At 43.9% G+C, this 14,757-nt stretch overlaps 1 protein-coding gene across 1 annotated transcript in view; it reads left to right on the forward strand.

The window, feature by feature from the left end:
* Nucleotides 1-8,259, forward strand: part of FAM65B (family with sequence similarity 65, member B) — a 21,533-nt gene extending 13,274 nt beyond the window's left edge. The window contains exons 10-13 of the mRNA XM_010181014.1: nt 985-1,133; nt 2,162-2,291; nt 4,326-5,015; nt 8,185-8,259. Of these exons, the coding sequence (XP_010179316.1) occupies nt 985-1,133; nt 2,162-2,291; nt 4,326-5,015; nt 8,185-8,259 (1,044 nt within the window). The remainder of the gene's footprint in view (nt 1-984; nt 1,134-2,161; nt 2,292-4,325; nt 5,016-8,184) is intronic.
* The last annotated feature ends 6,498 nt before the right edge of the window (nt 8,260-14,757 follow it).

Below are 14,757 nucleotides of genomic sequence, written 5' to 3' on the forward strand. Positions count from 1 at the left end.
AGCAACTTTTGCAAACCCCTAGCAGTCAGCAGTGATTTTTTCCTCCCAAACCAGAGTCTTTTTACCACTGCTTCACCCTCTCATTGCCCCAAGCCTCCCCACACAGTTTTGTGCTGGCTGAAGGTCCACATGCTCATGTGCTTTCCTTCCAACAAAACTCCAACCCAGAGATACCCATTCCCTGACCCCTGTCTAGAAATTGCTGCTAATAATTATGCCAGGTGTCCCATCTTAGGCAGCTTAAGCAGGGGAGTATCTTGAAAGTCTCATGGGAAATGTCCCACTTAGTGCAAAGTCTTCATGGAAAAAAAAAATGCAAGCAATTACAAAACCACTGACAAAATAATCCCAAATGTGTGAGACAGTAGGTTTCCATAGACAGTCAAGTTGTGACACAAGGTGAGTCATTCTCCCCAATCTAACAACACAGTTTTGGAGGTGGTTCCTCACCAACAGATCTGTGGAAGTCCTCACCAAAGGCTGTCATAGTTGCAAACAATTACACGGCTTCAGAGTTACAGGAGCTGAATATGTAGAAGAGAGCTCCCTCAGGAATTGTAAGTAGGCCAGCTACATCAGGAGATTGCCTGTCGTGAAAATTGTTAGTTGCTGAGAGAGTATTAAACAGGAAAACATCCAATACGCTCTCCCTGTTCTTACTTTTCCCTTGGGCTCTGCTTATGGTCACTGCAAAAGACCAGGTACCAAGGGTGGATAGTCCCTTGGTCTGAGCAAGTATGGTTGTCCTCTTCTGACACCCATAACAACATAAAGACAACACAGAAGCATACTTATATGCAATTACACAGTTATTACAAAAATAAATCTGATTTTTGACCTAAGTAATGAAGATGCAACAAACACAGTTGTATTTTGGAAGCTTTTTAGCAAGGGGTCCAGATCAGACAATCAAACCCGTTGCATTGTAATTAAGGATTGCAATGCCTTGCATGGTCTTAGACATCTTGTTCTTGTCTCTTACAGGTCACGGAAGTTAAAGGACTTGCTACGCATATCCTTGTGGGAAGTGTTACCTGTGAAACAAAAGACCTCTTTGCAGCTCGGCCTCAGGTGGTTGCAGTAGACATTAACGACCTTGGCACAATAAAGCTGAACCTTGAAATCACCTGGTAGTAAGTAGAGCTGGCTGGTTGGTCACTGTGTCAAGCAGTTGTAAAAATTCATCCAAAGAGAAAATGTCTGTGTGGTCTCTTCTCTCCTTTTCACTGCTTGCTGAGGCAGATGGGGAAGGAATTGTGGCCCAAGTTTGGGAGATGAGAAATAGTTCATGGTCAGCCACAGGTTCCCTGTGTTATTTGTGGGAAATGGGTTTGTGTCTAGGTTCTGAGTTGTGCCAATTTTCAGCTGTTACCGTAGATGTGGTGAGTACTGACATTACGAGGCATGTGAAGTGGATACTTCTTCCCTGAGCTCAAGAAAGGGGCAAGAAGTTGACCTGTCTTTAAAAGCTGGCTTTTAAGGACTTCCCACACCATGAGGGTGGTAGGAAATCTAGCATTGTCCAGTGTAGATGTGGTATTTAGGGACATGGTTTAGTAGTGCACTTGGCTGTATTAGGTTTATGTTTGGACTCAATGGTCTTAAGTGTCTTTTCCAACCTAAATGATTCTATGATTCTATCTGCACTAGTCAGTATAGGTTAGCTGATTCAAACCCAATTCTTACGGCACTTTAATAAAATTGGTAGCTGTCATTTCTGAAGAAGCATTGACGCTCTTAGCTTTTACAGTCATGTACACTCTTTTTTTGTAATGCAATAAACATGAAGCCAGCAATAACAGCTACGAGTTTCCTTTATAATGCAACAGCTCTAATAATAGTAGACCACCTTTCTCATTAGTATGTGTGACACTTGTCAGCTCAAATTCAAGAATACTTTTCATGTGAGAAGAATAACATCAGACTACGCTACATAAATTATTTGTGAGAGTAGAATTCTTTTATCAGAACCAAAAAAACACACTTGTGAGTCTGATGTCTAATTAACAACATTTCCTTTTAAACAATTCTGTTAAAAAACTTGCTACCTCTAGGTTTTGATGTGCTAATAAACCAACTTTTCAGAAATCCTTTCCATGGATCTGAAATTCCTTGTTGCTCAGCCTAACAACCTTTTTCTTTTCTGCTTGTGTGTCCATAGCCCCTTTGATGTTGAAGACTTGACTCCATCCACAGGAAATTTGAGCAAGGCATCTGCTCTCCAGAGGAGAATGTCCATGTACAGCCAAGGCACTCCAGAAACGCCAACCTTCAAGGACCACTCGTTCTTTGTAAGCTCTGTTTGGCTTCATGTTTATGTAATGAGAAGCCCTAGAGCAGTTCAAACACTGCAAATGCTTCATTGCTTTACACGTCTAAGCTTTTTTTCCCTGGTTCCAGCAGGTTACCCTTACAAATACTTATAAAGCAAGTGCATTCCTAGCTGCTAATCCTGGAAGAAGGTGACTGTGATCCTGGCATCTTTGAAACTATGTGGCCAATTATTGCATACCTATTCTTCTAGCCTGACTGCTATGATACTTGAATAATTTTTATGAAATATGTGTTCATTTTGTAACAACAACAACAATTATAACACTCGTATTTTTAATGCATATCATGGTCAAATCTGCCCTTGTACAGAAGATATTCACAGGGTGCTCCTACATTTTGCATGAATCAAATTCTGAATGCTTAATCAGGACTGTGTGTATTAAGCTGAATAAGACATCTGTACAGATATAAATTTTACAAATGCTGTATCCCATGCCTGTAATTTAGTACCCTGCTATAAAGCATTCCTTTAACTTGCCCTTCCTCACACCCTCTCCGCTTTAACTGTTGAAGAAATGGCTGCATCCCCTGCAAGACAGGCCAAAGTTGACAATCTTAGATGCTCTGCAAGACACTTTCTTTGACAAGCTTCGTCGCAGTCGCTCTTTTAGTGACCTGCCATCGCTCAGGCTAAGCCCAAAAGCAGGGCTAGAGCTATATGTGAGTCCTGGTTTTTGTTTGGTGAAGGAGTTTATTTGGTCTCCGTGTGGCATCTGCATTTGCACGCATGCTTCACGTGTTGCTCTCTGTTGCAACTCACTCATTTTGCTGACTGATTAGAGGGGAGAACATGACTGTGAGCCCATGCTGGTTGCCTTAAATCAAAATCCCTCTTAGTTTCTTCAGGGATAATGATCAGAAGCCAACCATCTGTGGGCGGAGAGCAGGGCAGGAATACAAGCCAATATGGTATTCTTAAAATACCTGCTACAGTGGTTGATGTTATACATTTGCCTAGTAACATGACTTTCAGATGCTAAAAGCATACCCATGTCAAGGGAAAGAAGAAATTAACCTTTGAGTATAATTATGCTTAGGGAAAAAAAAACTGCTAATAGTGCTGGGAAAAAAGATGCAGGTTTTAACCTTGTGCATCTTACCAACATGTGAATGCCTACAGTTCTTTCCAGTAAATTGTCAGCAAAATAGTAGTTGCCTTTCATCTGTGCTGTGCATTTCTGTGAGTTGGCCATGTAACAAAGCAAGGTTTGTAGGTTAAATAGGCAGCTTGTGACTCCTAGAGTGATTTTTCCCCATAGATTAGTCAGAGAGATGAATATATGTGCATGCCGTGGTCATTTTTGGGTCTGTATATGCTGGTTTTGCTTCCTAAATGATCAATGTCCTGGTCAATACACCACCACACAAATTCTTCTATTTTGTTTCAGCAGAAACTCACACTGAACAGGACTCCTATGTAACTGCTGTTCCACAATTATTAGAGATATCCATGCCCCATGCAGAACATACTTTCAACAGAAAAGGAATAGCACGGTGATATCACCATTAAAATGCCATGACACTAGAGAAGATTTTGGAGCAAACTTTATTAAATTTTAGGGATTGCTACTTCAGAAGTCAGAAAAGAAATACAACAGAAATCTGTAACGGGTAGGAAAATGCAGACAGGGTGGCTTAAGTACAACCCTTTTAAAAAGAGACATGCCGCAGGAACAAGAGCAGTGCACTGGAAATGCTGTCTGAGGAAGTCTGGTAGGATGAGCAGAATTTGGGTCTCTGTTCTGGGACTCACATGCTGGAGCTCTCTGCTTACCAGAGAGATGCTGAGCCCAAGTTTTCCAGCAGTTTTCCTTGCAAAATCAGGAGCCATGCCAGATGAAAGCAGAAGTTGGATTTGTAATATTTTTTCCATCTCTCAAATCTTGAATGCTCCTTTAATCTTCTTCCTTGCATTTTTCTTTCCCAGAAACAGAGGTTTTTTCTTGTGCTACCTGAAAAACATTTTCTCTCTTTCTCTATCACCTTTTCAGACAAATTTGACAGATGACGTCTTTGAAAACGGAACAGCAACCACTGAGAAGCGGCCTCTTTCATTCACTTTCGGCGACCTGCCTTACGAAGACCACGTGCCCCCTGCCAACGCAGCAGAGTCCTCTTCTGCTCATGTCAGCTCCAGCCCTGACATCACTGTGACCCCCACCCAGCACCGAGCTCTCGAGTCCTCCAAGAGCTCCAGCCTGGATGGCAGCAGCAGTGACTCCCGTAGGGACTCTGTTGCCGAGCCGAAGGACCTGCCGCCCCAGGGAGAGGGAGCAGTGGTTGAGAAGAAGGCCACCCCAAGGGCAGCTCCTCAAGTTTGCCAAAAACCTTCTGATGCTGGGAGTGATCCTGTCTTTATAGAAGCAAGTGTCCCAGTGTCTCTCCTGCAGGACACCGATGAAGGTTCAGAGCTCAAGCCTGTGGAGCTGGACACCTATGAGGGCAACGTCACGAAGCAGCTGGTAAAAAGGCTTACGTCAGCAGAGGCACCCCTGACCCCAGAGAGGCTGCCCTGTGAGGGATCCATTAGTGGGGAATCAGAAGGATATAAGTCTTATCTCGATGGAAGCATTGAAGAAGCCTTGCAGGGGCTTCTCTTAGCTCTTGAGCCACATAAAGAGCAGTATAAAGAGTTTCAGGACCTGGACCAAGAAGTGATGCATCTGGATGACATCCTAAAAGTGAGTACTATTTCAGAAAATACTACCCTAAAGAAAACCTGAGCGGGTAGAATCTCCTCCCTTTCCTCACAAACAGCGAAGTAGAGTTTTTGGAGATCAGTAAAATTCCTCGGTAGCAGTAGATTTGCTCCTGTTTGGAGCATCCTTTCACAGTGTTGAATTTTTAAACTTGTCTGCCATGTGCTTACCATAGCCTTGTATCCTCAGGGAATGGATCTTTTAATCTACTCAAAACCTGGGGGAAAGAGAAAAAGGTGCAAGGGCATTAATTAAATTAAACCCCTCTCTGAAGAAACTACTTGTGAACCCATTGCTTGTGCCATGCTGGACATCAGATTATAGTCAGCCTTCTGCCTTTAAAATCTATGGGTCAAATCCTCCTTGGGTGTACTTTAGCATACTGCCCCTCAACTCTGCAAAACTGTGCAAAACTGCACCAGCTGAAAGTCAGGTCTCACAGCCGTTGAAGCTGAATTTTCTAAACTGCCAAAGGGATTTAGAAGCACAAGTCTCACTGACTGTTGCCATTTCCACATCATCTAGGCCTTTTCCCAAGCCTTTTCCTTTTTCCCCCATCCATTTTTAAAAGGAGAGGCATCCTGTCGCGTTACGCCAGGATGCACAGAACATGTTGAAAATTAGAAAGAAGCAAAGGGTTTTGCATGTATGTTGTTAATATGTTTACTGCCAATCACTGTGACTTGTATCTACCCATGAACTCATGATGCATTAGTGTGGAAAAAGTATTATGTGGGAAATAATCATTTCAAATGCTTCATATTCATATGCAAGTTGGTCCGCTAGTCATTTAAGCCTCATCATTTGAACACACAGCTGAGGAGGAAGGAGGGAAGCATTCATCCTTCAGCACTATCTTTTTGCAAAGAAACTTTGTTAACATCTTTGTTTCCATTGGTGTTTGCAGATGCATAGTACTTTCCCAAATTAAGTGCTTTTGTGACAGCCTGCAGTCCCTTTTGCTTCCACTATTTTCCAAGGAGGTTCAAGCAGGCAAAGCTACCATTACTATTATTTCTTAACTTCATGGCTGCTCTGCAGCTTGTGCAGAGGTCAACTATCCAAACAGCAGAGGGACAACCGGGACTGATTATTTACGCTCCTTTTATCAGAAGTTACAAAGGGACAGACATGTGATGGGAGGAAAAGAGGGGATGGACGTGTGCAGACAGGATTCCTGCACATGTGAGAAGGATACGTATTCCAAATCTGCTTTATGTCTGTGTGCCGCCTGTTGACCAGCTTGCAGACCAACACTCAGCATCTCCAGCAGCCGCGCTGGGCTCCCTGTGAAAAAATGTCAAGCTGGAATCCAGCTGTGCCTGAAGAAACCTCTCTTGGCAATATCAGAGGGGCAGAGAAAAGGAGAAGCCCATGTGTTGCTGATTGCTTTTGCCTGGAGAAGCTGCACTGAAAGAAATGGTACCTAAAGCCATTGTTGCTGCAGAGGAAGCGAGATACGGCACTCACCTGTGTCAGAGAGGTGTTGGGAAGTGTGTTTGAACAGCTCATGACTATATGATCAATTTAAGGTGTCAAGCATCATAAATGCTAATGTAAGACCATTATAGCATTAATATTGTGTGCAAATTAATTGGAAACAAAACTCCAACCCTCCTCAGGTCTAGAGGTGCTGAGTCTGAACTCTGAGGCCAATGCATTTCTTTCTACAAGCTGAGACAAAGTCTTGGCTTCTGCCTGGGACTAGAAGATGTGGCTTGTGGAACGGCACATGTTGACTGTTTCTGGTCAAATGACATACAGCTAAAGGTGTTGAAGTCATTGCACAAACCAACAGAGGTGATCCTTCAAGTTATATCTGATCCTGCAAGATGACCCTGGAAGCAACATTGTAGGCATGTCTGGATGAATCACCACATGGGACCAGGGCCTTTGATACTTCCTACAGCAACAGCTTTGCTTCAGGGGCTTCAGTCGCATTTCATCCCAGCAGTGAGACGGGATGTCTTTCCCTCTCTCTAGCACTGCTAATTTCTGAGTTATAATACTGCCTTTCTCTGTCACCTAGGAATCTGATGCCCGATTGGCTTTTCCTTGATAAGCCATGTGGCTTCAAAGGCCACAAAAGTCCTCTCATCTCATGAATAAATCTGCAGATATGGGAAGAAATTAATTCCCAACTGAGGTGTGTTGGAGCTGCATCTGGAATAAATCCGATAGTGCCATTGGATATGTATAAGTTGGCTTCTGTGTCTAGAACAGCAATTACAGAACCTGCCATCCCCTTTCAACTTCCAGTGCATTAATTGCTGTCTCTCCATTTGGAGAACGCCAAAAGCTGCATCACTTGGATTCAAGATGTACTTCTCGTTTCTATAAAATGCATTGAATTTTGCCTTTGAGGGTTTTCCTTTGGGGAAGAGAGGGTATAGGATGGGGAGGGGAGGAGGAAGGGAAGGGTTTTTCCAGTTCTCAGGTTTTCATTGTATGTGCTATGAATATGAAGGTTTGAAATGAAACACCCAATAAAATGAAGTTTTGAAAATAAAATGAAGACTTTGAAAGTTTTAAGTTTTATCCTTTTTTTCTTTTCTTTCAGTAGTAGCTAATATCTGGGGTTTTCATTGGTTCATTCTGCCTTTGCAGTGCAAGCCGGCAGTAAGCCGAAGCAGGTCCTCCAGTTTAAGTCTAACAGTTGAAAGTGCTTTAGAAAGCTTTGATTTCCTGAACACCTCTGACTTTGATGATGAGGATGGTGGTGGTGTGGAGGTTTGTAATGGTGGAGGAGGTGCAGACTCGGTATTTTCAGATACAGAGATGGAGAAGAATAGGTAAGTTTGTAGTCACTGCCAGCTGTGCTTACGCCAAACTGATACCCTAGCTCTTTGTCGCTAACATGGGATCCTGGTGCACACATTATTCAAGGAAGATTGACTAATCCTTGATGAGTTTATAGGGTCAGAGAGTTCCCCATGGCTGCTGCATACAAAATCCTTAGCTTCCAGGATCATTTTTTTCCTGTTCAAATATACACAATCTGTCCTCCAAAGAAGAAAGGTAAATTAAATTAAGCTGACATCAATACTGGCAGAGCCTCTTCCTTGATATAGGTTTGGACCTGGCTTTCCTTGGATGTAATTACTAATTCCTCTGTGGTTTTTCCCCCCCTCCCTTTGTCTTTTCTCTCTAGCCGAATGAGTCTTTGCAGTGGATTAAGCTTGTCAGTAACAGTAACACAGGGCCAGATTTAAGCAGCATGGTGTAGGTTTCCTTTGGAATGTAAGAGTGATGACTGGTACTCTGTTCATGGCCCTGCGTGTTACCTGCTCTTCTTTCATCACTTTTGGTCTTTCTAAGAAAAAAAAAAAAGAAGTTGTGGTGTTTGTGCCGTGGTCTGCCATTGTCGTGTGCCCTTAAGATGCTGTGTTTCAATCATTAGGTCCTGAAAGCGTATTTGCATCCTCAGAGCTGACATGATGCCCAGCAGGCACATAAGTGGCACTAGAGCTGGGAAAAAAGAAAAGAACATGGTTCCCTCACACCCCATGCTTGCCAACCAAGGAGCTATTCTTATCATGGGCTGTTTAAAACAATTTTGAGTACAAACAAGCAACCACCTTGCAGTTCCCATCTTCTCACTGTATATCCTCTCTCCAGAATAAGACTTGATGGGAAGAAAAACCTCAGAAAAATGTGTTCCTTGCTGAATTGGCACTCTGAGATCAGTTCAGTCTGCATTGATTTAAGAATCTGGCTTTAACCAGGCACTTCAGCATAAATTTAACTCAAGCAGCAAAATTTTAAGTTAGTTACAAGCTAACTTAGAAGTCAACTAAAATCTTTTAAGCTAAAGTAGAAGCTAAAATTTCTTTTTTTCCCCTTTGGCTCATCCCCGGACAGTGTTGATTCCCACTTCCATTTTTAGCTGTGTAAGCGCGTGACTCGGTGTAAAGATTGCAAGTGTTGAAACTTCTGAACTTGCAGCCAAATATACTTGCAGTCTGGGGACTGACCTTGGACTTTTCATTTAAACACAGGGAGGCCCATTTGTACAACAAGACCATGTTGGAAATAATGATTTAAAACACAGTGAGACTAGCTTTACGCTCTTACAGAACCAATTGGCAAAGCAAGCTGTACACATTGTGCCTAAAACAGTGTATGAAAACATCATGTCTCTTACTCCAGCAGTGGTTTTCCTTTCCTTCTGCGTTAAATTTGGCAGCAGGAGGACACCAAAAGCACAGAGCTGTTCTTATCAGCTGGGTGCTTGGGATTGTGCAAATTTGTAATGGTGCTTCATCCAGAGTGACTGGGGAGATGGTTTACCAACAGATGGGAGAAAACTCAGTCACCACCAAGTGACAGTAACTGGGGGTTAAAAAGGCCTGCTGATGAGGGCATGGCATCGCTCAAGACAGACTGATCTGATCAGGGGACAGAGGCCTGTCCCCTTGGTGGGTACAGCCCTGCAGTCCTGCACGCCCAGCCAGGGCTGCACTGCTCTGGTGTAATATGATGTATTCATCCACAGGATTCTGGCTGCTTGCAGCTCTGTGTGTGTGTGTGTGTGTGTGCGTGTGTGTGTGTCTGCCACAGTGGTGGTGGTCAACCCAGCACTGACCTCCCTCATCCCTCCTCAGCTACAGGACAGAGCACCCAGAAGCCAGAGGCCACCTGAGCGAAGCTCTCACCGAGGACACAGGTGTGGGCACCAGCGTGGCCGGCAGCCCTCTGCCCCTGACCACGGGGAACGACAGCCTCGATGTAACCATAGTTAAGCACTTGCAGTATTGCACACACCTCATTCAGGTATCAGGTCCAGCTCTTTTGGGACATATATTTTAAAATCTTCCCTGCAGGCACTGGTGTGCTTGCAACGTGGGGTACGAGCAGGCTGGCAAGGTCAGTGCTGCTCCTGGCAGGCAGCAGGAGTCCAGAGCTGGGACAGCTGCTGTGCTGGGGTAGGGAGGTGACACCCTTCATCCCCAAAGCCCCCAAAGCCTCTATTGTGTCCATCTTGGGCTGTCTCAGAGCAGACCTGATGTGCAAACCGTGGAGCACTTTGCAGATGGCCCCCAGCAGCAGTGACAGGCAGCACAGCAGATGACAAGGGCAGCCCCTCCTCTGGCTGTCCCCTGGCTTCGCTGGGAGGTCCTCAATGAGAGCAGTCCCCAGTTAAGGCAGCCCATGTCTTCAGAGGCAGAACAGAAGCCCGTGGCCCCACCGCTTAACTGAGCCCCAGACAAGATTGCGACGTTCAAGAGCAAAGATGAATTTCTGCATATGAGGTGGAGAGAGATTGTCTGCAACAGATGCAGTGAAGGCAGCACATGACCGCCCCCCTGGGACATCAAAATTGTCAGTTCGTGCTCAGAACTAACTAGCACAACATTTTAGAGGGTTTTTTTTCAGACCTCAAGCACAGAAATGTGATTTTAAACCTCCAGCAAGAGAGGGCATCAGGGTTTTCCTGACAGATTAAAACATATTGCAACATCATCTTTACAGTTATTTGACTTTTCCATCTTAGATATAATTAGCTCTATTTTCCCCAAAGCCCGCTGAAGCAGTGCAGAGTGATCCTGATTCCAGTACCCTTTGTGCTGAGCTGGACACTCTGCTGACTCACAAGTATGAGAAAAAGGGAAGGTGTTTTTGGCTTAAATACAGGAGTACACAGTAAATATGCAATTGGAAGAGGCAAGCTTGAACTATGTCCATACACTGAGCAGATTTGATATGAACAATATTTACATGGACTGCTGAAGAAAATGCAGACAGCAGCAGCAGGGAGTATTAGCAAGGTGAAAGCACCTGATTAATAAAGGCACCTGGGTAGCTGGTCAGAGCTGAAACAGAGTTGAGAAAGAGTGACCTGTGGTCTGCCTCCAGCCAGGTATATCCTGAAAGCCCATGGCCTGTGTTATGTGAAAGTCAGACTAATATTCTTTTCTGGCTTTAAGGCTTATGTTGATGGATTCCTTTAGCTTTGCAGAGTGTATAAATCAGAAATAACTTATGCAAATGGATGCTTGGATACTCAAGTGCTTGGATCTGGATGTATATGTTAACAATAAAAGCAACAATGAATATCAACCAGGACCATAAAATATCCCAGAGACAAAAAAACATTTGAAGTTAAGGAGATCCTATAGTTTCAGGCAATGAATTTGCCAGTGGAGTTCTTCAGGTGCCAGGTGTTTAGGACTTTTTTGTTTTCTTCTGAGTTTTTTTTTTTAGTTCAGTGACTCCTTTTCCTCTCTTCCTATTTGTCTTCACCAGCAAATTGTGTTCTCCAGTAAAACGCCCTTCGTGACAAGAGACCTCCTGGATAAGTTGTCCAGGCAGATCCTCGTGATGGAGCACATCGCCGAGATCAGCACTGAGAACTTGGGAAACATCACCTCCCTTACTGATGGTAAAACAAACTGTGGGTTTCTTTCTGAAAAGGGTTTGTTGGGGCATGGGTGCCTGCTGAAATAATTGCTATGCAGAGGTTGCCGTCACTGCAGAAGATGCCACCATAGTAAGGGCTGACTCACGGTTACCAGCAGATGTGGCAGTCACCACAGCAGGTCAAGTGCCGTGTTCCGTCCTCAGTGCTGGTATCCAGAAATAAGCAAGTGAGAAGAGAAAGGACTTCTCATCCTGTGTGATGTGCAGATGGACAGAGGTCATTGCTGTGGTGGGGTGGGGTGCTGCCACCTCTGAAAAGCCAAATTCTTCCTCCACTTCTCTTTCCTAAGGAAAAGCAGGATCTGCCTTGTACTATCAGAGGCATAATACAACTCCTCAAATATTTTATCGATTTTATTTTCAGTCATCTCTATGGAGAGTTATTTAGTTATTTTTCTTCTTGTTGCACCTTGGAAGAGTTTGACAGACATGTTGCTACCCTCATGAGCACTCTGGCAGCAATTTATCAGAAAACTGAGGCAAAATTGAGTGACTTACCCAAGGCCACAGAACAGCACTAGAACAGGAACCACTCTTGTGCAGACCATTTCTGATATTTCCCTAGTATTTCATGGTACTGAAAAAGATGAGACACATTTCAAACTTGGGGTGAGCACCTGATCACGCTCTGTAAAGATAATGGCACAGTATGACCCACCAAACAGTAGCTGTCCATCAGTGAGCTGGGGTGAGAGTTCCTCCACTCCCACCCTCTTCTCTCTTCTGGAAGTCAATGTTTCCAGCATGGCTTTGTTTCATTGTTCATTTTTTCTTCTCCTCCAGCAATTCCAGAGTTCCACAAAAAGCTGTCGCTGCTGGCTTTCTGGATGAAGTGTACTGGCCCTTCAGGAGTGTATCACACATCCGCAGACAAGATGATGAAGCAGTTGGATATCAATTTTGCCACCACTGTGAATGAGGAGTGTCCAGGACTTGCAGAAACAGGTACCAACTGCTGCAAAAAAATTGTCGGTGATCAAAATGGAGAACAGTTGTGTACTGGGCTTTACTCAACCATGGCTCCAGAGATCTCATTTGAAAACTAATGCTACAACTCTTGAAACAGTTTTGGCCCAAAATAATCAGATCAGAATAGGAGAAATAGGTGAAGTCAGCGGAAAAGAAAATACTGTTTTAAGAGTTATCAGAAAGTAAGTCTATTCCCAAATACAGGTTTGTAAGTGAAGTAGGACTTGCACTTAATTTTATGTCTCTACATAATGTCCATGCCACAATGTAATGAAACTCATACACATTTCATTAAGTCTATCTGAACCTAGGTTCCTATTTGGTGTGGGAGGTGCCACATCTCAAACTCCAGCTATACTGACTAGCTCTCCCTGGGACAGAATGGGGACATAGGGTGACTTGCTGAGGTGTGGGCACCTGCACTGCAGATGCCTACCCAGGGCAGTGTTTTCCTTCCTGCTCCATGTGATGGGTCACACAGAGAACAGCTTGCTGCATGCCTTATGCTCACACAGGAACATAAAAACAAACAAATCCAAATCCTGCCTCTGTGCACATCTCCCCTACTTCCGTGGCACCATGGAGATGTAACTGACAGTGCATGTGGATATGTGTTTAGTGGTTCAGGATATCATTTGAGTAGAAAGGATGCTGTATCAATCGGATGAGATACACTACCCATCTATAAACTGGCAGAGGTTCATCCTCACATTTATCCTCTGGTGATGAGAGCTAGACAGGGAGAAGGTCTGTCTGCCTTCTAACCAAACCACAGTTGAGGTTAGGAACAATGGGAAGTATCTGACCTTGCAAATACGGTTTGTTCTTTCTGGCTTTGAAATGGGATTTTTGCCAGCATCTTTTGCTCTCACTAACATGTCCCTTTGTTCATGGCTGCCTGCAGTCTTCAGGATCCTGGTGTCTCAGATCCTGGACCGGACAGAGCCTGTCCTCTACTCCAGCATGTCCTCTGAAATCATTACTGTCTTTCAGTATTACAACTATTTTGCCAGCCACAGTGTTAACGACCTTGGAAGCTATTTGCTGCAGCTCGCAAAAGAAGGTAGGATATATAAATTCTGGTGGCTAATGGGAGAGTACATTGGTGTCCTTTTGAGCTCAGCACAAAACAGCCTCAAACAACAAGTTCAGCACTGAGGTTGATTTTACAAGATGGGAAAGGGGACAAAGAAGTGCCGTGGATACTAAGTCTGAATGCACTTGAACAGCTGTAGATATCAATGGAAAGGAGCTGATGCTGATACACCCTCAGTAATTGCTATTTTCATATTTAAATGGGAAAAAAACTGTATTGAAAGAGTTATTTATTTAGGAAATGGCTGTTGGTGATGGGCTGGGCCCAAGGTCTGGGAAGCTTTCTGTGCCCACAGCTTGGATGACATTCTGATCTTTCACTGTCCTTTATGGAGAGACCTTTTGAAGTGCTGAGTGTTTCTCAGGAGCCAGGGGATCACAGCATCTCAGTGTCTGGCAGGCTCTCAGAAACACATTAACCCTGGCTCTTGGTGGCAGACATCAGTCTGCCTAGGAAAAGCTCTCACAAAGGTGCTCTGGAAGTCAATACACAACATTGGGTCTCACTTGTTATCAGGAGGATTTATATTTTCCAAGAGAAAGTGGAGACTTGACAGGTAGGCCCTTAGCTCTGGGTAGATGCAAGTGCTGCAGTGTCCCACCTAGCCCATCTAATAATCTCCTCCTTTGGAAGAAGGTGTAAGAAACTGGCCCAACTTAAAGCCCAGACAATTAATTCCTCATGCAGACATACTGCAATATGGATCCATGGCAATTGCTCAGATGGGCATTTTTCATGTCCTTTTTGTGTACAGTAAAAATTCAGGATCGCTAGTGGGGAAAGGTGCAATCTGAAATATTGAGAGGATAAAATAAGTAACAAGGACCTTCCTCTTGCACTTCTAGCCTCTGTGGTTCAGGTGCTGCAGTCAGTGAAAGATGGAAAACTGCAGCAAAACGTAGCCAAAATAAACTCCAATAACCTTCCACCACAGCAAGAAGTTTTGAGAGCTTTGGCTTTACTTCTCAATGAAAATAAAAATGAAGTCAGTGAGACTGTGGCATCACTTCTGACAGCTACCGCAGAAAACAGGCACTTCAGGGAGAAGGTAAGGGGCAGAAAATCACCTATCACATAAGAGACCTGTATCGTCATGACGTTTTTTCTGCCTGTGTGTCTCAAATGTCTATGTGTATAAAATAATTGCTCCAAGCTTGATTTAATCTGATCCAGAGGGATTCCCTGTCTAATTTTTCTGCAAATACCCAGGTCTGTTTCTGTCCTTATGGTAGTCTGCTT

This window comes from Mesitornis unicolor, unplaced genomic scaffold, assembly GCF_000695765.1.
Source record: "Mesitornis unicolor isolate BGI_N332 unplaced genomic scaffold, ASM69576v1 scaffold24693, whole genome shotgun sequence".
Classification (NCBI taxonomy): Eukaryota; Metazoa; Chordata; class Aves; order Mesitornithiformes; family Mesitornithidae; genus Mesitornis; species Mesitornis unicolor.